The 26,786-nt window shown below is 42.1% G+C and overlaps 1 protein-coding gene across 1 annotated transcript; it reads left to right on the forward strand.

Annotated features, from left to right (window-relative positions):
• Positions 1–366: 366 nt before the first annotated feature.
• On the forward strand, positions 367–25,181 carry bmp7b (bone morphogenetic protein 7b). Its single transcript, XM_044352789.1, has 7 exons — positions 367–1,054; positions 16,928–17,120; positions 18,682–18,830; positions 20,641–20,844; positions 21,987–22,063; positions 23,746–23,856; positions 24,154–25,181. Exons 1-7 carry the CDS (start codon positions 655–657, stop codon positions 24,301–24,303), a joined length of 1,284 nt encoding a protein of 427 aa, XP_044208724.1. The 5' UTR covers positions 367–654; the 3' UTR covers positions 24,304–25,181.
• The last annotated feature ends 1,605 nt before the right edge of the window (positions 25,182–26,786 follow it).

Raw genomic sequence — 26,786 nt, forward strand, 5'->3', positions numbered from 1 at the left:
CACTGAAAGGTCTATTGTCACTGTCTGCACATCTGTCATTATTGAATCCACACAGGCTCATGGAATTGTGGGAAAGGAATGACGAAATACGCTTTATCATAAACTGAAGCATCATGATACAAATCCCGTGATAATCCGTTTTGTATTTGCACATGTAGCCTCAAGCCTTTCTCCAACAAACAAAGGCCAACGCTCTATCTCTATTAGACAACCACAAAACTCTCTCTCTCTCTCTCTCTCTCTGTCTCTCTCTCTCTCTCTATCACTCTCTCTCTCCCTCCCTCTCTCTCTCTCTCCCTCTCTCTCTCTCTCTCTCTTTCTTTCTTTCTCCTGCTCCTCCCAGCACACAGAGCGCCTCCTCAGAACTTGTTCGTGTCTCTCCCGTGTCTCTCTGCAGTTGCAGGCTGCACTACAGTTGGTAGCTGTTGGCCACAGGTTGTGGATGAGGGCACGCGCACACAATCCGCCTGAAAACCAATCAATAAAAGGACTCTGAAGTGAAGTTGATGTTTCATTTGGGAGCACTTCCCTCAACATGAGGGTCCGTAACTGATTTTGGATATTGAACACAGGCTACCAGTTGCTAAAAGTTCAATATCCATTTTCTAGAGTTTCGGCGAACAGAACTGGGCGCAATTACGCACGGCGTTTACTATGGCACCGATTTTGGATAGACGAGCTCCCGCTTTACTCTTGGTTTGGAGTTACTGCGTACTGGCGGATACTGCTTTTACGAACTTTACTTTGGACAACGAGTTCCACTCCAGTTTTATCCATCGTCGGCTCAAGAGCCAGGAGCGCAGAGAGATGCAGCGGGAGATCCTGTCGATCCTGGGGCTGCCGCACCGGCCGCGACCCCACCTCCACGGAAAGCACAACGCTGCCCCGATGTTTATGTTGGACTTGTACAACGCCATGTCCACTGAGGGGGACGAGGACAGATACTCCTACCCCTACAAGCCCGTCTTCACCACCCAGGGGCCCCCGATAGCCAGCCTGCAAGACAACAACTTCTTGAACGATGCAGACATGGTCATGAGCTTTGTCAATTTAGGTAGGCTGCATGTTCTCTCATCCCTTATATGACCAAAAACTATTGTTTAGTGTAGATAAAACTGAAAATCAATTTTTTACAAGAGTTTAATACAGCAAAACAAGCACCTGAAGGATAAATCAAGCTATAATGATGGCAAAGATTAAAGCCACTGAAGTCAATATTGTGTAAGTGTCAGTTCTCAAGTCTCTCAAATACCATATTTTAATGACACTATTTTAGCATTAAAAAGTAACGTATAGTGTGACTAGGTCATTATTTTGGCACCCTCAGGCACGTGAGAAAGTCATGAAGAACAAAACAGAAAGACATACGTAGTTTTTGTTAAGGATACACACTGTTTTCATACATTTTTGGTTTGTAGTCAGTTGTCAAGTGATCACCTGCAGGTCTTTATATGCTGTAACTGACTGTCAGGGTGAATTAATAACCCTAAGTACTGCTCTCCACTTTTTGCCTTTAGGACACATCATGAGTATTTTAGGCAACAGTGATAGGGCATTTTATCTTGTTATCTCACCTTACAGAGCGACACATGTATTTTCCTGATGGTACACCTGCAAGCACACAGAAGAGGCGCACAATAACTATGTCTACACAAACTAGGTGCAGTTAGAGTCACATTCCTGCACCCTCCTCTGTTTAACAGCTGTGCAACCAGCTAATGTTCAGGTGCTCAAGCTGTGGATGATGGAGCAGCCAGCAGCTAATATGTCAACCATGTGTTATCTAAAGAATGAGTAAGTCAACAGCAGAGTGGGATCAAAGTGCACTGGGTCCTCCCTTCACTCTGATTTGGAGACATCCATATAAACACTCAGAACACAGAATGAAACCAGTCAATGAAGATCCAAAGTTAGTTTGGTCAAGGAGATGGTCACACAATAAGTCATTATGTTTCAGGATGCACTTTCCGATAGAATTGTTGTTTTGTTTTCTTTTTTAGTTGTTGGTTGTTAAATATTATCTCTTGGATGTTTGTTCCCTGTTTATCTAATCAGTATGTTTATTAAATTCAAAAAATCTATTTTATGGCTGTCAGCAACAATCAGAGGTTGTCAAGAGCAAATAATAACAGCATTAGCAGGCAGTGTCTGATTTATGGACGGAGAAACATACCATAATAATTCAGTTTGCCCAACAAATCATGCAGTCACAGCAACTCTCCCAGTCTTGATGATGAGTAGTCATGCTTTATTCGAGCTTATTCGTATTTACCATAATTTGGCGCCTGACAGGTGGTACAGGAAATGAAATTCGGTGAAGGCATACTGTAGTTACATGTTTGCAAGCCTACAACATTTTAGTGAAGTCCTGCTTGCAAGGAGCTGGAAGTTTACATTCAATCCTGGAAAGATCATTGTTGGAGCGTCTTGGCAAGAGAGAGGGAGGTGACACTGGTTCCTCCACTGCACTGTGTAATTACTGTGGGAGCTGCTGCATTGTGACTATTTTTGACAGGCTGTGACACAGATGGATTTGACCACAGAGCTTGCAAAGTCAAGGGCCTCGCAAAGTAAAGGACCGAGGCTGCAGAGAAAAAGGGAGCTTTTGAGAGAGAAAGAACGATGAGAGATGGTTGGGACTCGGGGGTCAGTCTCTTTTGCAAGAAAGATGCTTAAAGCGCACAGAAAATCTAAACAAAGACGGGTCACGTCAGCTAGGGAGAACATTTTTATTTAATATATTAAAGTATCATGGAAAGAAAGTCACACTACTGTCCTGAAGCTAATGCAATTACCAATGGAACTGGCCCAGGTTGAGTCTTCGTCATGGCACATGTTCAATAATCCCATATATATCTCTAATTTGGATATTAAGTGGGCGTTTGTCATTAAATAGAGTACGCTATCTGCCACGTGTTGCATCTGTCAGTGTTGTTCATTGTTAGGTTTTTCCCTGAGCCTCATGTGATACCATCAAATATGTATCCAGACAGCTTGATTCAAATCAGCAGATAATATGCTGTTTCATTACCCTTCACATGAAAGAGAGAGAGAGAGAGAGAGAGAGAAAAAGAGAGAGGGACACAGAGAAGTAAGTGATGGCTATCAAATGGATTGACGATTTCCTCCAAATTCCTTCCTTTCCACATTTGCTCATTGTGGGTTTGTTTTCTTATTTAGGTTGTCTGAGAGCAAAATGAGTGTGGCTTTTATTTAAAAACTGTCCCTCTAAACGCTGCATGTCTCCATAACTACCGTGCCAAGGTACATTAGTCAGACTTTGTACACTGGTTACTGCTTCCTGAGAGGCCTTTTTTCATGCACTGGTTTGTATTTTTATTTAGGGCTAAAAACTACAACAAGAACAGAGAGCTACAGTCATTGAATGTAAATTACCCATCTAAGTCATCACAGCAGTGTTAAAGAACATATGTCAGTACAATGAGCCACTTAATTGTTTTAAGTAAGCCTTAATATGAAAAAAATGATTTCCTCTTCCTTCCTGATTGCCACTCAGGGGAGCTGAATCACTTTGTTGTCAGTTTGTGTGAGTGCGGCAGAGTCCAGTGCAGCCAGTTAGGGCGGGTGTTGGGCTTTGGGACAGACCCCAGGCCAGGGACGTCCTCTCACTGAGTCACTACAGTTTAAAAGCCCAGCTGTGTAAATGGCTTACAGCATACATTCAGAATGTACACTGCTACATGCAACACAGGTCACCCTGACACTGGGTGTGTGCCGGACATGCCATGATAACACGCCAGCAAGTTAACTCAGCACACACACACACTCTCTGTCTTTCAAGGTGGCATTCACTGTCAACAGAAAAGAGGGGAAAATAGATAAAAGGTGGATTTTAACATATTACTTGCCAACATTTATAAAGAAATCTATCAATCTGTCTGCTGGTCAGTTGTCTATACAAACATACGGTACACTCATACGTATCCTTTTTATAATTATTTAATGTAATCCCAGTGGTCTCTGGCAGCATTAGCCCTCAGCCACCGTGAATTAAGGCATTTCCTCCTTAACAAACCACAGCTTCCAGTGCTTTTGGCCACTATTTTGGCCTGCGCTGAGCTGTAGTTCAGCTCAGTTCATGTTAAACTCTCACACAGGCCGAGCTTACTCAGCCATCCGGGCACTAGCACAAACACTCATAATGCTCAACCTCACAACCTCTATTGACACCTCCCAGTCCACAGGAAAGGACTGTGACTTTGACGTCTGCTATTTGCATCCTGGATGACTGAAACAGTAGCAACATCATCATCTGTGTTTATGTGGGAGGGAGGAGGGGATGGGGACTTCTAGCCTTTTACTGTAAAATGTTATCATGAGGTATCATTAGTCACAGCTTTCCTGTTCTCATAAAATCCTGCACGGATTAACATAACCCTAGGTGAGTCTGAGGAAAAGACGCAGCTCTACATTCCATGTTCATGTGTGTGGACATTAGAGCTAGGTGATAATTCTGTATAGCGGTTTATTCAGCGGATTCATATTATGATGATATGGTCTTAAAGGATTAGACAGATGTTATTCTACATTTTTCTAATCGTCAACTATTCTAAGCCCAAAACCAACAATGTGTTAGTCTGTCTCCGTTCCTCTATGTCTGTGGCACTCAAACCTAAGGCCACTGCCTCCTACTGAAGATGTTAATCTTTAAAAACAAGTCACAAATATATACTTCCATTTTTAAAAAAGGCTCAGTAATTTCGTAAAACAGCTGGTCACTGTAGTTTTTAGCAAACATTACTCAATCGGGAGTAAATGGTGCATTTAGTGGACACTATTTTCAGCCGCAGACTACTGTCATACACATTTTAGTGTTTGTGTACCGCAGCAGGACAATTATGTGGAAATGACTCAAAATAAACTTCAGTGCGTGTGTCTTTTTAATCGTTTTTTGGAAAACAATGAAGGTCTATGGCACAGAGGAACTATCATGATTTGGCTATACAGACAAATCTTGATCAATTCATTGTTGGTTTTAGTGTTTTATGAGATTTGTTGATAATAAGAGAAATATAACAGCAGCATAAGCCTTTAATGATTCATAGCTGTAATTAAAAACTAACTAAATTAATTACTGAAGATTTTGTTTTACACATAAAGTATAAGGAGTTTGGGTTTGCATAACAGTAACACAGTTTATAGCTTTAAACATATATTTGAACATTTGTTTATATGTGATTTTGCCAAATGATATGCATCAATATAAAATATATTTATTGATATCATGATAAGGACTTAGACCATATCACACAGTTCTTGTGTGTATGTTCAATCAATCACCCATTACGTTCATATGTGTGACTGTTCTTTCTATATGTTCCTGTGTTTGGAACCTTGTAGATGTTCATATTAAAAAGGTTTTTGGTACCTAAACTCTTACTGATGGGTCTCTGCATGCGTAACAGTGATGTAAGTCAGCCTCTATGTCTGGACTCTCAGAGGGGGTGCTGTTGTAAACTAAAAGCATCTAAAAAGTGAACAATTATCAAGCCAATGAAAAACATGCGCTACCAGGGTGCATTTAATTTCTCAGTGCTCTGCTGCTGTTAATCAGCACCAGATGTGATACATTTCACTAAATGGAGCTGAGGAGGAGTAAACAAACAAATCTCCTCTGCTTTCTTTCTCTCTTTGTTGAAATAAGCAAACATTCGTATCTTTGTTATCTCACCCAAACCAAGCCGTGACCTTACACATGGTGAACAGTCCAGATGAAAATGTGTCATGTCGGAGCTCCATCTATATTTAACTAGTGATTTAAGGCTGTGATGAGAGAAGGAAGAAGTATCGTACAGACTTGGCATGCGAAGTGAGTCAGTGTACTAGCAGGTAATTATCCTCTGCGTTACCTTGGTGACCTGACAGGGCACCACCTGGCCCTCCGCCATTCACGGCCCTGTGTCTGCTCCCATAGGAGCTGCCACACGTTTGTCTGCTAGCTCTCCCTGCTTTATAGAACATGTTAATCGTAAGGTAATGGAAAGCAGAGAGTTGAAGAAATGTCTAACTGGTAAATTAGTTTGGATTTATTAGAGGCTTTGGCTTTCAGACAGCATTGTATCACCGGCACACACACGTACGGCTGCATGCTCAGAAGCAGTTGTGTCACACTACAGTCACGCTAGAAGCATGTGTTTAACCCAGCTTTAGTTTTATAGCTGATAGCAGAGAAGCAGAGTCGTCCACGTTTGTAATTTCAAGTACTCCAATACCCCCTCTTTTTTTAAAAACATATCTCCCGTTCATTCTCTCCCCACCCTTCTCTCTATTGCTCCTTGCATTCCTCTCCAGAGTGGGCTGCCCGTGGTGCTGAGGTTAATACAGATGTTTCCCTCTGTCTGCAGGCCAAAGCAGCTGTGCAGAGAAACTTTATCTTTTCAGAGTCCAGCAAGTCCCCTCATCGCGACCTCCACCATCATGTCTGGCCCTGTCTCCACTCCATTCCACACGCAGGACCATCTGACACCAAATTTCCCTTCCTGCCTTCCTGAACTAGCAGTATTGATTATCAGCACTGGCCTCCTAGCTTTAATTAGTTAGTTATCATATGGTCCCAGTAGTGTTGTGCGGTGTTTAGTCTCCAACCTCCAGCTCTGGCCCTCACCTCCAGAGGTTTAAACCTCCCGTGCTCCCAGACATAAAACATTTCAACACTTTCTCAAGTTCTTTTGTGTGTTTTTCCACTCCCCACCTCTCTCTCTCTCTCTCTTTCTCTCTTTCACACACACACACACACACACACACACACACACACACACACACACACACACTTTCTCTGAATCTAAAACACAACTTGTCCTTTCTCTGTACTTCACTTTTCTCTGTTCTCACTTTTTTGTCTATGTATCTCACATTGTTGAGTTGTTGTAATCTGTCGATCTCACCATTTCACGCCAGAAGCTGCTTCCCCAAATGTGTCTAAAGAGGCTTCACATGAGGGCCAGAAAATTAAAACACAAGTATGTGTTGAAGGCCGGTCATTCCTCTGTGCATGCAGTCTGTCCTTGACACTGTTAGTATGTCTTTCTCCTTCCCGTAGATTTATGTAATCGCTTCTGTATACTCTCCCAGCGGACTGAAAGCGCACGCATGTGTATGTACACGCATGCACTCATGTGCGAACATGGAGAGAAACACACATACACTTTTTTTTATGGCCAAAAGGAATGTTTCTGGAGCTAATTAGTGTTATTGAGTGCATGTTTTATTGCCTTCTGCAGGACAGGGAGTGAGCAGAAGCAGAGGAATGTAACAGTTGGTACAGATAGCCCTGCCGTCCTGTCAGGTAATTTCTCTTAATGCACTCCACAATTTGATGTATTACATGGAGGTCTGGTGTGTAAATAAATACCACAAATGGAGACAAAGAATCTCTTCTCGCATGCGCTTCAGGCAGTTTTACAAAGTCCACAGCCGGCAAGATCCAGGAAAATCCTGTTTTTTTCCATTTGTTATCTCTGAGATTCACCTGTTGAACCCAGGAGTCCAGAATGACATCTGGATGTACATAGCAGAGCCTCTGTGCTCTTGGCCAGGCCGGGGCACTTGCTGGGAGAGATGATGAAACACTCCACGGGTGGGACTTGACAATGTGGCGAGTGGTCAAAAGGCCCAGATGTACTAAGCAGCAGGCGTTCTCACTCTGCTTCAATGATGGACGGAGCTCCTTCTCTGCCAGGAATGTTGGGCTCATTTTAGTTTTTTTTTAATAATTTTACTGTCTTGCTCTGCTGCTTTCTTCTTTCTCTCTGAATGTGGCTCCAGTTTTGTGGTATACTGACAATAATTTGCCCATCAGACAACATGTGACCACCACAAAGTTGCATTCAGAAAGAAGGGAAAGTGAGCTGTGTGATTATAAAATGTGCACAGGAAGACACCCATTCAGCCAATTTTCTTTCATCTGGGTTACTTTGGCCTTGCCTTATCAGTGACCGGCAGCTTATAAGACTCCCCTGCACTTCCATGACGGCGGGTACCAAGCAGTGAAGCTGTGAGAGCAGATGTGGGCCAGAGCACAGCCAGAGATCCTGGGACCAACAGCTCTGCTGCTTTAAAAACAAATACGGCACTCTTTGCTTGGTACTGGGGCACTGATGGGGAGGAGAAGAGAGGAGGAATGAGATGAGGGAAGAAGGAAAAGAGAGAAGTGGAAAGGAGAGAGAAGAGAAAAGGATAACGGAAGAGGAGAGGAGTGGGGAAAGGTGGATCACGAATGGATGCCATGAATTTCTTTTCTTTCTTTCTTTCTTTCCTCTTGGGAACATTGTGTGCTTGAGAACATTTGCGTTTGAGCTGTTATGTGTGTGTTTGTGCAAAGTAAAACACTATTTTAGAGCCACCTACCCTGCCCAGTCACCAGCTGCACTGTGTGATGTGTGTTAGGTCTCCTAACGGAAGATTGCGTTAGCGGAAGCCCATAATACTGACCAGATTCCTCACCAGACTCCAACAGCCAAATCAAAGATTGTAAAAGCCAAGCAACAACTGTATGCGAGTGTTTTTACGATAAGTGATGAAATATTGCGTCTGTGCAGCATGGAGTATGAACTGCATGTGGTAGGTTTCTATTTATTTAGGCAAGCTTGCAGCTGTGTTTCCCTTGTGTTTCCTCCACAGCTATTTTGTTTATTTTAGAAAGGAACGGGCTGTAATTAAACAAAATAAACAACAAGCTGTTAAAATCAGGGTGCCAATGTGCCTGTCATGTGTGCATAAGATGCCACTCTACCACTCTGGGATGCAGGAGGTTTTATGTAGACACCGGGAAATGTCTGTGTCTCTTTTATGCCAATGTGTGTATTGTATGTGAATTTTCCTGAGGTCTATAATAAGAGGCGGCTTGGCTGGTTGAGGAGGGTGCGGCTCCTGTGGCCGCAAAAGGATAAAAACAAGGGGATGAGGGTAAGAGTGAGTGGGGGAATGACTGTGGTTCCACGTCTCAGAGTTGTTTTATCCTCTAGCTGAGAGGAAGTGCAGATGGTAATAGTGGCATTAGCACAGAGAGAGATCCCTGTCCACACTCCTTCACCCCTGTCTCTCAACACATCATACATCACACCACAGCGCAACGACCGCTGAGCATGAAGATGAAGGATGTGGGTTTTGTTTTGTTTTGTTTTTGTCACCATCGCTTTTCACTAATGTACAATCTCGCTTGACAGACCTCTGAGGGAACGTGATGATTTCAGAGATGACTCAATTTGTCCTGCAGGGCTCCTCAGATTCATCACTTTGGGTTCACCCAAATTATAAAGAAATTATATTTTCTCACATACTACTAATGGTGCCTAGTATAGCCACACTAAAGGATTTTTTAGGCCGATAGCAAGACTTCAATTTCTCATCAGTTATTGGCTGACATATGCGCCAATACAAATATACAGTACCAGTCAAAAGTTTGGACACACCTTCTCATTCAAGACAATGGGAAAGTGTCCAAACTTTTGACTGGTACTGTATCTGCTATGAGCTAATATTGGCTGATATATTGGTCGGCCTTTAGTATCTAGCCCTGCATTTATCTTCGGGTCTATGGAACTACTTTCCACCATGTGTATTATACAGAGTAACTGATTTTGGAGAGAGATGTTGCTGTCGAATTTTAAAAGGGGCATATCATGCACAGTTCCTGGTTTGTATTTTTATTCAGATGCTCTACTCGAATATCTTTGCATGATTCACAGTTTAAAAAACTCCTTATTTATCTTAGACTGGCCCTTTAGGCAGCCCCTCAGTTCAGCCTCTGTCTGAAACAGGCTGTTTTAGCTCCTGTCTCTTTAAGGCCCCCCTCCCCCTGAGGCTACTCTGTTCTCATTGGTCAGCTTCCGTAAGATGCCCCTCGGCAGATCCCTCTGGCTCCAGAGGCTACATTAACAAACAGTAGTTGTAGGAATTCACCTCTTTTTCTCGGCCTTTACCCAAAATGTTATATACATGTGTACGGATGTTCAAGCTGAAATCCGATCTGAAATATGTGAGTGAACAATGTGAAAAACCCATGGAACAACCTTAGCAAAAACCTTAGCAACAAAGGATGCGGAACGGACGGCCATTTGTGGGCATGTGCGAACAATCTAAAGTCAGTTCAGTGGGGAAGTAGAGGTAACATCGAAGACTGAGCATGTTTAACCTAGACATTATAACAGTATACAGAATAACAGAAAATCACAAAAAGCATAATATATCCCCTTTAAATGTCATTTTTCAACATTGTGTGCACCACGAATGAAATTGCATTCACTACTATTGGATTTGAGTAGCAGCAGACATGGATATACTGTTTCTCAAAACCTATCTGCATAGCTAAATACCACTATGGGAAAGTGAAAAAATATGTGTTTTTGTAGATGAAGATGAACTACCCCTTTAACACAGCCGCTGCCTGAGTGCTGTGTAAAGGGCAGAGGTAGAGCGCCAAAGAGTCAGATACATTCCTGTGAGTTCCAGGCTGTTACATATCCAGTAAATCTCTGGTCCATGATGCCCAGCGAAGCATGAGGTGGAACCCAGCACTACAGTTTATGGGTGCAGAGGGCAAGCATGTTTGATGGCTGCAGTGAGAGGGAGAGGGAGAGGTCAACATTGCCGCTGTGAGTATAATCTGAGACCTGTCAATGGCTGACAGGCTAGAGAACTCAGAAAAATTTGGTTTGACCACAAGTCTTAAATGTAAAAGACTCTTCTTCCTGTGGTTACTGCCTCTACTTGCACACAGGCAGGAAGGCAGGCTCAAAGGCATGTGTACATGATCGCGCACACACGCACACACGCTGCGGTGAGTTAATGATCGTTAAGTGTGAGTTAAGTTATAGCATGAAACTCTTTTGACCCTTTCCCAGGGAGCCAGTGCTGTCAGGCCCTGCAGCAGTATAAATACATCACACAGGCATGATGTCATCAGTAGTCGCCAGTGGGCAGGATGTTTCCTAACGTGGTAATCGCCCTACTGTGGGTAGTCACCCGGTACCCAAGAGATCAAACCCTCTTTACTCTTTATAGGATAAACATCTTGAGCAATCTGCCCCTTCCTTGCACTCCGTTTTTCTTCCTCTCTCTCCTTTTAGCATTCGGAAACTATGACTTACTTGTTCCCAGTACTGTAATTAAAACATTGTTGGCGTAAGAGCAACTGAAAGGAAGAAAGAGACAGATCGTTATGGTGCATCAGTCAAATCGGCATGACTATGTAGCGTTACAGTTCCTTCATGATCCTCCAGATCACTGTCATAAAACTATCTGAGCCTGATTTGAGTGACCTTGCCTTGATGCTTTACTAGTGTCTGTTTTTAGGAACCAAGTGTGCTGTTAGAGTTAATGGGCTCTACAGGGATGCAGAATGAGGTGCAGATAGTGATGGCACAATTATCTCAAGAGAACTGAGGGCAGGAGGGGAGGGGGCTAAGCTTAAGCCATCGGTTTAGAGAAGTGAGAGCAGTGCCAGGGGTGAGATCCCCCCTGTGGAGCAGCGGAAGTGTGCAGGGCGGGACTGAGGGGTGTGAGGGTGCTGAACAGACACTTGGGCTAATGCGAGCCGTCAGATCTGTCCGCTGCTGCTCCGGAGCCTGAGGTGTTGGAGAAGTGTCTTAGGTCTACAAGCCCGGCAGGAGAGGGGGATAGGAGGGAGAGGAGAATAAAAGGAGAAGAGAAGGAAGCATGCAAGTAGAGAGAAAAAGGAATTACACTGATGATATTTGATATTTTTGTTGTTGTTCAAAAACTCCCATGAAAAGACCAAAACCATGTGTTTGTTCGTCTCTCAGTACTTTTCTCCAGCCTGTTTATGCCTTTCAGCCCCAAACCCAGTAGTTCCATGAGACGTAAATATTTAAAAAGAGGTCATAAATGTATGATTTTATTGTTAAAAAAGGCTAAATGATTCTTCAAAACAGATGGGCACTGTAGTTTTTTAGCAAATGTTATTCAAAAAGGAGTAAATGGTGTACTTGTTGGGGACTATTTTTAGCTGCAGATTGGGTGCGTTAGCGAGTATAAACGCCACCAAGATGGTGTATGTGGGATCAACTCAAAATAAACTACATTGACCATTTTCACGATATTGAAGCAACATGTCATCCAGTGCTACAGTGTGGCCCACTGATGTGTTTTTAATCATTTTTGGACAATCTATGGCACTGAGGAAAAAGATATATAAGGCTTTCATGCCACAGACAATACTTTTTAGGGATTTGTTGAAAATAAGAAATAAATAACATATCACCAGACTTGGTCTTTAAAGACAGCCAATGGTTTACTACAGACAGAACAAGTTTTCATTCTTTTTGATGGATTTAGAGCTTTTTAGAAGAAATATATTATTTATGAAAGAAAAATAAAGCGAATTGAAATAAAATTGGGAAATCATTGCAAGTAGAGCCTTAAATAACTGTTGATCATTTTCTGGGAAAAGATCTGAGGTTTTGACTTTTAGCAGGCGCAGCCTCTCTGTTGTGTAGAACGTGATAAGGAAGCTGTATGCCCCATGGGGAAGCATAAATCTTGGAAGATGCGAACAGAGTGATCATATGGTAGTAACCCTCTGGTTGCCAGGTGCACTGAAGGCTTGGAGGATGGTGAATTCATCATCATTTCGACATCTCTGATGTGCGCTGCTGTGCACGTGTGTGGTCTGCTCAAGTCAATTGATGTGGGACAACTGTGCATCATCAGCAGTTTGTATAAAAAGCAAATCAGACGTCAGACTGAATGATAAAAGCAGCTCACAGTGTATGTGTATAGGTTTGTGTGCTTGTGTGTGTTTGTCTGTGTCTGCATGTATGTGTGTTGTTGCATCTCTAATTATGGATTACAGAAACCCATAATGATTGTGTTACCGTGTTGTGACGCACAAGACCATTCACTTCACAGGCAATACTTTATGATAGTTGTTTGTGTGCATGGGAGTGTGTGTGTGTGTGTGTGTGTCCGTGTGAGGAGCAGCAACTGATCTGGACGCCGGGTGCTCTGAATGAAGGGCTCATATGGCAAGAGAGGGTGTGTTTGCCATGTTTGCGGTGTGTGTATGTTTGTGACACAGGTGGGGCGATGGCTACTCACTTCCTCCCAGAGGAAGTCATAAATGCACCCGCTTGGCTTTAACTGTGCCTCTTCCCCTCATCTAATGATTGCCATACTGCTATAATGGCCTGTACGAGAAAGAGAAAGAAACAGAGAGACAAACGGCAGAATCACAGCAGAGGATAAAGCTACACTCGATCTAATTTTATCTCAAACTATACAGATGAAATTCATGCATTGAGGAGTGGAAATGGAAAGCGATGTGAGAGAAATAGTCAGTGTGGGAGTTTCACAGCAGCATCCAGCTGTTCTCACAAGCACAAAGATAAAGAGCTTTTACAGTTAAGGGGTGGGTCGGCTGCTCCGGAGGCTAAAGAACAGGTCTGGCTTTCTCCCTAGAGGGAGTGCACCTGCACTGGGCTACAGGAGGAGGGAGAGGTCCCTGATGTGGTAGAAGAATAAGCAAGCCTTGGAGCCAAGAGGTATGAAGGAGAAATGAAAATGTGTGAGAGGGTACCAAAAGCATGAAGTAATTGTTTCCTGGCTGAATAATAAAATGAAAATGGTGGTCGTTATTTTTTTATGGTCCTCCTTTGAATACAGAACACATCCTCTGCTATGATCTGTGTGTTTGCAGTAAGGCTGGGAGTGATCGTACAACTCAATATTACCATATTAGTAAGAGTATTTTTTGTGATACCAATTTTTTATATGTTTCTTGTTGTCAACACATTTTATGTGCAGTGCCGAACCCAAAATGAACTGATCCAACTTACAAGTATTATGTGTGTATCCAAAGTCTGATATATCATTTTCCAATTTGCTGTAGGCCTCCATTGTTGTCCAAAAATGATGAAAAACACATCAATGAGCCACACCGCTGCACTGGGTGACATGTTCCTTCGCCACGAAGATTACAGTGAAAGTAGTTTGTTTAGAAACAGCTCCAAAGACTAATACCAGCGATCACATTTTCAGTCTCAGGAGAGTAGTTCTGTGTAAAGCATGCGTGAGAATATGGTTCCATTTACAGAGCTTTTCTAACTTGTGCTACATATCACAACCGACTTTGGTCTCAAGAACTCAAGTTTTTGGAGAACAACAGAGGTCTACAGCACAGAGTAACAAGATATATCAGGCTTTGGATACACACACACAATACTTGTAAGCAGATCAAGTCATTTTTGGTTTGGCTCTGCACATGAGATTTGCTGACAATAAAAAAAACATAGAAAATTGCAGCCTTATCCTTTAAAACATGTTTTGCTCAATAACCCATTTTCAACAACTTTCTAACTAACAGTGTGGTCATATCATCACGATACAATTCCAGTAAAAGATAATGAACTAGAAAATGTTGAATTATTGCCCTAGTCTGCAGGCTAGTATAGGAGAACCAGACTGTGAGGTGAGCTGCAGGTGTTGCAGTGTAAACCAGGCTGATGACTCCCGTGAGATTTAGACTTTTACAGCAGTAGAATGTATGCGTTGTCAACACACTCAGTGTAATGTTGTAAAGTGTTACTTGGGGGGCGGGGACTCGATGAAAGCCTGGATTGATCGAGTGATTCATCAGTGTGGACAGAGAGTGGGGCTGGAAGAATGAAAAGAAGTAATAAAATAAAGGGGGGGGGGGGGGGGGGGGGGGGGGGGGGTGATGTAGGAAGTGATGTTGAATCGATAAAGGTCTACAGTGAAGTAAACATAACCTTGAACTCCTTTGTTTTCAAGAGGAGTCAAACAGATTTCCAAACCAGTCCAGTGTGTGCCTATAGCAGATGGAGGACAATGGGAGCCTAAAGCTAGAGCATCTAATGGCCAACAGAGAGCAGAACTGTCCCTCATTGAAGAGTAATTAGATCCTTTCTGTTGCTCCTGCTCCGGCCAATCATCTCACAGTGCTGCCTTTGTATAATGTCCTTCAGCAACTGGGTTTAATAGAGGCATAAATGAAAAGGGGATGCAAGGGAGAGAGTCTGCTGGGAAAACCACATAAGAGGCAAGAGGGGAAACAGGGCTGAGGAAGACAAAGAGGCAGGTGTACAGTGAAGGAAATAACAACACACTAGCAGTGTAGTGAAACTTGCATAACGTTTAGATCATTGCACATTTATATTACTGACAGCTGCTACAGAGCAAGTATGCTATCATCAGAAATTCTTTTGCATTGTAATAGTGGTTTGTATGTGTTGTTGTCCATTTATGTACATATGTGATGTTGGCTTGGCAGAGATCCTCAGATGTTTTTCATGCCAAAGTTGTGCAGAGTTCAGAGGCAGTCGACTTTGATGAGGTATTGTTGAGTAGCAGTGGTTGGTCGATGGATGGTGCAGAGGAGGGAAGAGGGTTTTCCTATGTCACCTATGTCAACTCGGACTCAGGCCTGCAGCAGCATGTGGTTGAGATTGGAGCTGACACAATTAGTCAATTAGTTGATTGGCAGAAAATTAATCTGCAACAATTTAGATAATTGCTAAACTGTTTAAGTCACCTATAAAGTGAAAATACCAAATATTCTCTGGTTTCCACTCCTTCAATGTGAGGATTTCCAGCTTTTCTTTGTTTAATATAATTAAAATTTTTGTTTGTTTGTTTGTTTCGGACCGTTGGTCGCACAAAACTGTATTAGGACTACAAACAGTTATTTTCATTATCGATGAATCTGTTTTCAGAAATCATACTTATATCCAGTATGTATAATGTCAGAAAATAGTAAAGAAAAATGCCCATCACAATTTTCCAGAGCCCGAGGTGATGCCTTTAAATAGCTTGTTTTGTCTGACCAACAGTCTAAAACCCAAAGATTTGCAATGGTATAAAACAGAGCAAATATCTACACACTTATGCTTTCTGGCGTTACCTGCTCTGCATTTTTTGCTACTAAATTACTTAAAAATGCAATCAAAAATCACTATTAATTAATTTTCTGTCATAAAATCAATAAATGAATCCATTGCTTTAATGTATAGAGGGATGTCCATGTTAAAGAACAAAAAGAAGACAGATGAAATGCCACCATGACTGGATAGATAATATATTGTTTTTATTTTGCAAGTTTATAAATCACTTAGTGTGTTTGTGTGTGTCTTTATGTATCTGTTTGTATGTGTATGGATGTGTGTGGGGTCTGTCTGACAGTTGATAAAGAGGGAAGTGGAGGGAGAGCGAGATGATGAGAGACAAGGCACTGACCCCTGGGATGTCCTGCTGGGACATGAGAGGAGCAGGGTCAGGGTGGGAAGGGGGGCATGTCTTGGGGGTACAGGGAGGGGGTTGGAAAGCTCGGACGTAAGGAAGAGAGAGAGAGGAGGGGATGGGGAAGGGGTACACCAAGCATGGAGCCCCAACTCATGAGAACCAGATGAAGGGCAGACTGGATGACTCTCTGGGGCTATGAGAGGAAGAGAGGGAGAAGAAAGGCACTCATAAAGCTGTCAGAGTCCGCCTGCATCTCTCTATCATTGCTTGGTGTGCGCCAGATGCATTTCTCCTAGTCCTGCTCCTCATGAATGTTTCAATCATAAGACAACACGTGTACTGCATATCTATAGATGTGTTTAATCTGGGACTGACCCTGAGTCTGACAAGCTATGTCAGCTCCTTGCTAACAACTAAGCGTAATGGACTGTGGTGGAAGGATAACTCTGAGAAGAAAAGACGTCTTCTCTACCTCTTTTTGAAAAATATAGTTTATTTCTAAGCAACTTAATGTCACACAAAAAGCTGAAGTCACATCATCCCAAATTGTCTCCTTGCAGTCATTTTGTATCCCTGCTGGTAAGTGACTCAATTGGGGATGCAAAATAGCTCATGTAAAAAAAAAAAAAACAGTCTCTGCATACATAAAATCTGTCTGACACATTTTTCGTTTCATGTTTACTTCTTGCAGTGGAGCACGACAAGGAATTCCTACCAGTGCGGCGGCATCATCGAGAGTTCAGATTCGACCTATCACGGATCCCCGAGGGCGAAGCAGTCACTGCTGCTGAGTTTCGTATATATAAAGACTTCATCCATGAACGTTACGATAATGAGACCTTCCGCATCAGTGTCTACCAGGTGCTGGAGGAACACTCTGATAGGTGAGCATGGGTATATGGTTCTGTGGCCATTTTTATTATTGATTAATTGTTAAAGGATAAGTCTGTTGATATTCTGTATTATATGCCATGAACAGACCAACAATGAATTGATTCTACTAACATATTTTGTCTGTGTAGCCAAAGTCAGATATAGCATTATCCCTCTGTGCCATAGACCTCCATTGTTGTCCAAATTTATTAAAAACACATCATTGAACCAGTTGCACTTAGTAAAATGTTCCTTCATTGCCAGGAATATGGGCATTTATTTGGTCAGTCCCATATACATCATCTTAGTATAGTAGTACCAAATGTAGATTAATCCATGCCTGGCTGTTCTAGGAAATAATTGTAAAAAAAAAACAACAACTGTATTTGTGAGCTGTTTTTAAAGATTCACATCCTGAACGGCCTTAGGGTTGAGTGGGAAATGAGCAAGAATTGATAGATGGACAAATACATTGTTGGGTTTAGAAAAAATGGCACACACTTGCTGTTTCCATTTTTTTTAAATGTGAGGAATTGCGACTTTTCTCTGTTTTATATCTTTGTTAATTGAATCTCTTTGGGTTTTGGACTGATGACTAAATTTGTGATTGGCCTTTTTACTATATTCTGATATTTTATAGACTGTAGAATTAATGAATTAATAAAGAACACAACATATTAATCAATAATGAAAATAAGAAGAAATCCCAGTCCTGTTCTGGAAGCTTATCCAATCAAAGCAGGATTTTGCCCCACCTTCTCTATGCGTCTAATCCGGGCTGTCCAGAAGGTGTATGTAACTCTGGAATGGCCCATGTCCTGCTCTCTTCGACCCCTCCTAAAGGTTTCTGTTGTCCGGAGGGAACAACACAGTCATTTATTCCTCTGCCAGAGACAGGCCTGGGTACATGAATGAAGCAGAGCTCTGTGACACACTATCTGCCCAGTCAGAAAATAGGTCGGGATACATGAATGGCCACATGAAGAACAAGGGATTTTAGTCTCCAATGGTGAAAGAGTAGAAAATCCAGAGTTCAGAGTTGGACAATAGGACTGACTTGGACATGCAGTATTTCACTCGCTACTTTTCACACAGTTTTTTTCCTCTTTCGCAGCTGTGTTTTCTCTCTCTCTCTCTGTCTCTTTCTCACTCTCTCTCTCTCTCTCTCTCTCTCGCTCTCTCTCTCTCTCTCTGTGGCTTTCTGGCTCTCCCACAAAATTCCAGCCAGTGATGGACTGTGCGTAGTGTATGAAAGGACCCGTCGTTTATAAAGCCATTATTGTCAATTAAGAAAATGAAGTGTTCCCCTGGGCCTCACCATCTGGAGCCTCCCTCCCCTACCTCCCTCACTAGTTTCTTGCTCCATCTCTCTCTCCCTTTGTTTCACTCCATCACACTCCTCTGAATCCCTCTCTGCGCTCCATTACTTTGCTTTGCGCTTCGGTCACTTGGTTTTACACTCTGTCACATGGTTTCGACCTATCTTTTGTAATTGTGCATTTAATCCCTGTTGACTTTGTTCGTCTCTGACTGCAAGTGTGAACTTTTATTGTCTCCTGTGTACTTTTTCAGGGAGTCTGACCTGTTTCTCCTGGACTCAAGGGTGATCTGGGCAGCACAGGAGGGCTGGCTGGTTTTTGACGTGACAGCCACCAGTAACCACTGGGTCCTGAACCCAGGCAGAAACCTGGGTCTACAGTTGGCTCTGGAGAGCACAAATGGTGAGTGTCACTCTCATCAGTGTATTCCATAAAAAAGATGGATGTAGCAAGGTATGATGTCACCCATTGGTTTTCACTGGAGCCAGTCTGAAGCCCAGATCTGCAGCTTATGGTCATTGCCACCTTTTCCATTTGGAGCCAGGACCTTGCAGGAGTGCAGGGTGTTACCTTTCACACTCTGGAAACATGCTCCGCTACCTCAGGCTGAAGTGAATGTTAGCTACTTTAGCTCAATTGTGCTAACAGGGCAGGTATCATAATCAAGTCACATTAAACTTATCTAAATATTGCAACAATAATCTGACTCAGTATGAGTCCTGGAGCCAGGGAGAGCAGCAGGCAAGCGAACTGTCAATCGAAGCTGTCAATCAACGCCCACACGCCATCAAAACCCACTATATGTCTTCAAATCTTATTAACAGAGCAATAATTTCCGAAATGACCACCAGCACACTTATTAGAGGGCCCGAATTTAGCGATTGAGACCTTAATACTCGTTGAAAAAAATGATCGACTGTATTGTAGTGATTGTATTTCTGGAGAGAAGTTGACACTTTTTGAATGGGAGCCAATTGGAGCCCATGATTTTTTTGGAGCCAGCATCTAGCAAGTGTTAGTGGCATTGCACTGGTGCTTCCGCATTGGCTTCAGCCTCAAGCATTTAGAAAGTTATAGGTGGTCATGTTGCCAATGTGAGGTGCTGTGTACATGAAAATATAACAGAAACTTACTTTTTTATTATTGTAATTAGTTACCACTCCTATGTAGAAACCACTCAACCATCACATTAACATATTTCTCAAACAGATCCAAGTTAACCATTTGTATTGCTGTAATGAGGAGTTGATATTGTTGGACATCTAACAAACAAAAGGGTCTGCAGTATAATATAACATGTATAAGCCCACATCATGGCTGTTTAGGATTTAATATCCTGAAGGCCAAAGAATCAGTTGATTCATTGTCTGTGTTTACACAGCAAAGATAAATCAAACCCTGCTTCTCGTCATTCATCATCAATCATTCATCACCATCATCATCCGTCATACCCTCAGCATCATTAGAAGGCATGCAGAAAATACACTGCGTTATCGTAACGATAACATCTCAGCGGGAGTTTGTCATCACGAAGCTTGGATGTTAGTCACTGGAGAACTTTGTCAACAAACACTGTAGAGCACAAGAGTGTGTTTGAGAATATTATCTCTAGCAAGATGGCAGGATGTTACATGTTAGGTGAGGAAAACAGACACAGTATTGCTTTCATGTTGCGGGAGGGGAGTGCTGGGGAGGCTGTATCCATGAGTGTGTGTTTGTGTGTTGGATCGGGTATGAAGGGTTAGCGAGCATGTACAGACAGGCACACGGGACGTCCCGTCGCCAGCAGCGACCAGAAGCCTTGATTAACCACCAAACGGTGATCAGACACACATTCTTCCGCGTGAGAACAAGATAGACACTGCAGACAACGCACGCACGTGCGTGCACAAACACACCCACACACACAAACACAAGCAGGGCGGCTTTGATGTTCATTGCTACGTTTGTTCTTGGCATTTCAGAGTTAGAAAGGGGGGGAAAAAAGGGAAAGGAATTCACAGAGGAAAATCTCATTTGTAAAACTGAATGCAACATTATAAACACAACAAAAGTGGTTTCAGTTAGAAAACAGAAGACCACACGCACACCAACATTTATTGGATTTCAAAAGTATTCCCTTTCTCTTTGTGCATTGCCATGTATGAATAAAATCTAGATTTCTTTGACATGCCAACACCTGTTGTACTGTTCTCTTCGTTGCCCCCTACAGGAGAGAGTATTAATCCTCGTGTGGCGGGGTTGATTGGTCGTAGTGGGCCTCAGAATAAACAGCCCTTCATGGTGGCCTTCTTCAAAGCCACTGAGGTGCACCTGCGAAGCATCCGCTCAGCACCAGGGGGGGCCAAACAGCGTAACCCCAACCGCTCCAAAGGGGCAAAGAGCCAAGAGGCACTCAGAGTGGCCAACGTTGCAGGTAAAGGCAGAAAATGTGTGTGCTGTATATACAGTCAGTGCTGATTTATACTGTTGTGTTGGGCTGACTTCTGGTTTAATCTGGCTTTTGTTGGCTCTGTGAGGAATCCGTGGAATGGCACACAGATGACTTGTACTTGTCGGTCCATATGAGAATTCTCTACATTTACACAGTACAATGGCCAACACATACAGTATGAACACATATACATGCAAACATGCACCCAAAAATATACAATAGGTGCAGAACAAACAATAGTATGTCATTGGAATTTATATGATTCTTGCACAACAAAGCATGCAATGTATATTTGGGGCCTTTGTTTTGTAGGTGTGAGAGGGCTGTGTTTATGTGAAGCGCTGAAACATTAGACTGTAATGCCTGAGCTTCAAATATCCCTCTGCTGTCTTTGTTTATTTACACAAGCATTACAGAGCAGTCGGGGCCAAGTTCCCTGCATGGAGGTAAGGCAGCGCAGGCTTTTATGGCAGAACACATCTGCGGTGTGCTGTGGGGCAACCGGGGCCACAACACATGGGCCAAATGGGCCTGTTTGGAACTTTGGATACCAGCAGTCTTTAACTGGATGATGAGAACCAGTCGCTCATGATCATTTCCAATGTGAACCACTCTTAGGAACTAATGTACCACAGAGCCCCAGAGATCACCAGAAAAAAAGAGAGATACCATTAGATAGAAAACAGACTATTCTTATTTAACACACGGATGGGGTGAAAGGAAAAAAGAATCATGAAGAGAAAGGAGAGAAAACAAATACAAGTTGAGTTATGAAAAATGTGGAGAGCCTTCTCTGTGTGCACATCTGTTTCAGCCAGTGGAAACTCAAAGCCCAGCAGAGAGTGACCTCTAAGCAGGGTGGCCCATTCATTTGAAACAATTACCAAACTGCTGCTGTATCTGGAGGTGATTTCCTTCAGCCATTGTTTAAATGTTAATGTTTTGTATGAGGACATTTGCTGTGTTTAGGTCTGTTCTTTATCATCTTTTACCTAATTGAGGTCTGACTGCAGTAAATAGTTACTTTTGTCGCTGAATTGGATAACAACACGTGTACTAAAGTATACTCTCTCTGTTTCTTTCTTTCTTTCTCTATCTGTCTGTCTGTCTATCCTCTTTCTCAGAAAACAGCAGTACTGATCAGAAGCAGGCGTGTAAGAAGCATGAGCTCTACGTCAGTTTCAGAGACCTGGGGTGGCAGGTATGGAAAGCATTCCTCACCCAAGTAGCCAAAATTGCTTGGCCCAACAGAAGCCTAAATCAGGCACTCCTGGTTGCAGCTTTTATCCAAGAAATCAGCTTGATGTTCTCACTAAAATTTAAACAGTGTCTTACTGTCCAGCTGCCACAATCCAGATGAAAAAGATTTCGGGTGATAAAAGATCTGCAGATCTTACCTCTGTAAAAAAAAACAAAAAACATCAAACCCCTTTGCATGTTAAAAAAAGTCATGAAGAACTGAATCAATTAGCGGATCAATTGAATCAATCACAGTTAGTTGACCAATTGAATCAATCACTCAATCAGCACAAAATTAATTAGCAACCATTTTGATAATACTGTTAATCATTTTAATAATTTTTCAAGTAAAAATGTCACTGGTTCCAGCTTTTCAAACATGAATATCTTATGGTTGTGGGGAATTTATGGGGATTTTTTTTATAGACCAAACGATGATTCAAGTGATTAATTGAAAAAATAATTGGCAGATTAATAGATAACGAAAATAGTCTTTGATTGCAGCCTTAAATGTATGTTTTGATTAACAGTTGACAATGTGCAATTATAATACTCTCCTAAAAGATGCTAGAATGGACTATTTAGTAAAGATGCAAAATACAATAGTATTTATAATAAAGTGCCTCTATTACAGAAAACAGCATAACTAAATTTCATCATAACAGTATAAACAAAACTATATAAACTTATGTTTATGTAGTTGTTTATAAAAGCAGGAAATAGCATTTGCATAGAAGAACCCTTGACTTCGTTAAGCGGGGCAGAGCAGGTGAACTCAAGTGCAGACACTCATGGCGAGGGGACAGGGATATGGTAGAAACAGAATATTTATTGTGAAGGCTGGGGAAAGGGAATGCAGTCCTGGGGAAGTTTAGGCTGGTAACTGGGGAAACTGGGGCTGGGTCCGGGGCTTGGGCTGGAAGCTGGGAGTCTAGGGCTGAAGCTTGGACTGGAAGGTGGGAAGATGAGGGATCCAGGGCAGGGAAGCAGGGCTGATGAGACAAGACGAGGGGCTCGAGACAGCGGCTGGAACCAGAGCAGACAGGACTGTGGGGAGACAGGGCTAGGCAAAGGAAAAAACTGGCAACAATAGGAAAACTGATAATATATGAAGAAAAAAAAAATGGCTCAACACATCAACTGACTGGTACAGAGGCTATGGTCTGGCAGAGTGGAAGTGGCAGGGCTGAGTATTTGTAGAGGTCTTGATTATTGAGATGAGGTGCAGCTGTTGTGGCTCTGCTCTGACTCCAGCACACCTGTCTCCACTCACACAATCAGACACACATATACACACACACACACACACACACGGGGATAGAGAGCCACTGGGAGAGTGGCAGCAGGTTAAGGAAACACAGAATCATAACAGACTTCATTGTGTCTAAAACTAAATCTATTGTTCCAGGCCCAAATGTGGCTCAAGCGCCAATAACTGGAGCCGATATTCAAACGAATTTATAGCCATATATGGGCCAGATCCGTCTTAAATTTGGTCTTCAGACGCACAATCACACCTTTAGTGTGCCGAGGGACGCTCAGCCCGGCTCTCTCTTTCTCTCTCAATGTCTGTTTTCAACACAATACGCCCTTTTCCCAGTCCCTGACCTAAATTTCTGTCCCTGTCACCCTCCCTGTTCTCAGGACTGGATCATCGCTCCAGAAGGATATGCAGCGTACTATTGCGAGGGAGAGTGTGCCTTCCCACTGAACTCCTACATGAACGCCACAAACCATGCTATTGTGCAAACCCTTGTGAGTAACCATGAAAGTAGGGAACACAAACCCAGCAGTCATGTTAAGAGTCTAATCATCTCATCAACTGTCAAGACAATGTAGCCGCTGTTGGAACTGTTGTATTTAATGATCCAAAGCAATTGCAGAGTGTATTTTAAAGCAAACTGTCATCAGTGATTTGTAAGTGATGTGACACAGAAGATGTATATGACCCTGTGTGACCCATCTTTTTTTTTTTTTTTTACCATTTACCAATATTCATTTATGGCATAATTATGAATTTAATATTTGATTTTCCTCTGTTCCAATACGCAGGTCCATTTCATTAACCCAGAGACGGTTCCGAAGCCTTGTTGTGCTCCCACGCAGCTCCATGCCATCTCAGTGCTCTACTTTGATGACAGCTCTAACGTCATCCTCAAGAAATACCGCAACATGGTGGTCAGAGCTTGTGGCTGCCACTAGATTGTCAGCATCTTCACATAGAGACACACACATACACACACACACACACACACATACACTCAAACAAACACACACGAGTAGAGAGGGCTTCTCTTTGCTGTCAGACACCATTTGAAACTTTGAGAGCGAATTACAGTGCATGCTCATGCATTTTATGAACGTTCAGAGAGTTCAAGACGGTTTCCTGTGTGGAAAAAGCTCTCATTTCATTCTCAAGGTTGTCTTGAAGTAAACATGATGTTGTGTGGCCAAACAGGGATTTCAGTCAATTTTAGATTCCTCTCCACAAGTACACACACGCACGCGCGCAAACAAACACGCACATACACACCCTTTTGTGCTTTCTACTGTGTATACAAGACATTTAAAGCAGTGATTGTACTGTATATTCATTCACAGTCAACAGTCTTTTGTTTATTTCAGTAACTGTTATTGTAGTTCATTCTTTTACTGTAGATTTTATTATATATATTATATTTTTATGACTGAGAGACCCGGATGGAAGTTCTGAATTTATGAACTCTTCTATGTACAATACTGTGTAAATAATTTTTCAAACAAAGCAAGAAGTGTATTTATTTCCTGGAATGTCAATAGGGTATGTGTTTTCTCATGTATGTACTGCTTCCTGTTTTCTTTCACATGATAGTACATATATAAACTCTGCAAAAACGAAAACAAAGTTGACAGGATACTACTTTGACACGAGTTCAGGCTCACACGCCTCTCTCTGCCTGACGTGTGGTGGGAGGCAATTTATGACAACTTGGACCTGTGGAAATGTCTACAGATTTTTATCATTCGAAGCTGTTACATAAAACCTGCACATTTTCACGACAACAATCAACTGAACTGTCGGGGTGCGGGCGGGTGGGGTGGGGTTGGGGTTGGGAGGGGGGTTGTTTTGTGCGAAGCATCTTGTTCTGTGTGCTAGACATTTTCAGGTTTATATTCCTCTGCTGTAATACAATCTGTCATATTTAAAAGTTCTATTTATTGAGAGCTGGCTAAGATGTTCTACAGTGTGCTCCGATATCTCAAACATGTTTTACTGCTGAACTGGTACAACAATAGACTGGGAGAAAAGCAACAAAACCACCTTGAGATGTATTGTTTAATCTGGATGAAAAGCAGAATTAAATTGCCAAGTTCAAGAAGGACTCGTGCTTGTATTGAACTTTGTTACACGTTCCTGCACAAATATTTGCTTGGATTGTAGCTACATCTTTTACCTGCTGACCTGAGATCTGTCTCCACATTCAAAAGCAAACTGAAACCTTTCTGTTTTCTCAGGTTCATGGTGAGTTACTGTGGTGTGTGTGTGTGTGTGTGTGTGTGTGTGTGTGTGTGTGTGTGTGTGTGTGTGTGTGTGTTGTGCATTGCTGTATCTGTGAGGTGGATGTGGATCTTTACTACCTTCGGGTAGGTGGATGTTTGCACATGCATTTTTAATGAAAAACACATCGAGTTTACATGTAATGAAATGTGCTACATAAATACAAAGGCCTTGCATAGTAATTCACTGACATTATGCATACTGTGCATACAAGCAGCTTGTGTGGGCGGTATTGTATTTCTTAATAATAATACAAATATGAATAATAATTGTTTATACTTTTCGAAAGTGTGTCACACAAAATCAATGAATCGTAAAATAATCAGATTCATAATGAAACCGATAAAACAATTCCTGTAATGTAAAACAGAACAAAAGAAAATTAAAATGAAATAAACACAGAAATAAAAGGCAGTTTTAAGAAAAGAGAAATGCAAGTAAAATCAGGAAAAGCTCTGATGTGATCACACCAGTTCTGGTTAAGAGCCTGACAGCTGAGTTCTGTATAGTCTGTAGATGATCAATAGATGTTTGGTTAAGGGAAGTAAAACGGCTGTTACAAAAAGTTTTGTCTACCATGAATCCATTTACAGCTATATTATTTTTGCCATGACATGAGGGAATTTTGGAGTGGCTCAGTATAATCCAATACAACAGTCTCGTATCAAATACCCATTTGTCATTTTAAATCAAAGAGCTGTTACCTAAACTGGTCGTTTTTGAGGCAGATGTTTATGGTGTTGTGTTGGACATAATACATTGAAAGAAGTTTTTAATATTTTGCTTACCCCATACCATAGAGCCTTTAAAATGAACCCCTCTGTGACACAGTGTCAGCAATTAAAGGTACTCGACTGTTATATTGGATTGTATCAGGAATTTCTATTTACCATTGTATTTCTATTTGCTGCTGTTCTTTTACTCACTTGGTGTAGTTAACTCCAAACAACACCACCTGCAAGCTGCTATGAGACAGAATGTTGTTTGTTAGTGACGGACAAAGCAGCTCAAGTCCTGGTTACACTTGAATACAGATGGATTTCGATAACAAGGTGATTGCATCCTCCTCCAAACTACATATTAATTTTATTATTTTTTTTAAATTTCACAACATGTCTCTCCTGTGCACAGTTGCTTGTTTGATAAC

Source organism: Thunnus albacares, chromosome 5 (assembly GCF_914725855.1).
Source record: "Thunnus albacares chromosome 5, fThuAlb1.1, whole genome shotgun sequence".
NCBI lineage: Eukaryota > Metazoa > Chordata > Actinopteri > Scombriformes > Scombridae > Thunnus > Thunnus albacares.

Coding starts and splice junctions, on each gene's coding strand:
- bmp7b (XM_044352789.1), top strand. CDS start 655: ATGGCACCGATTTTGGATAGACGAGCTCCCGCTTTACTCTTGGTTTGG. Junction 1,055..16,927: donor CATGAGCTTTGTCAATTTAG/GTAGGCTGCATG, acceptor TACTTCTTGCAG/TGGAGCACGACAAGGAATTC. Junction 18,831..20,640: donor GGCTCTGGAGAGCACAAATG/GTGAGTGTCACT, acceptor TGCCCCCTACAG/GAGAGAGTATTAATCCTCGT.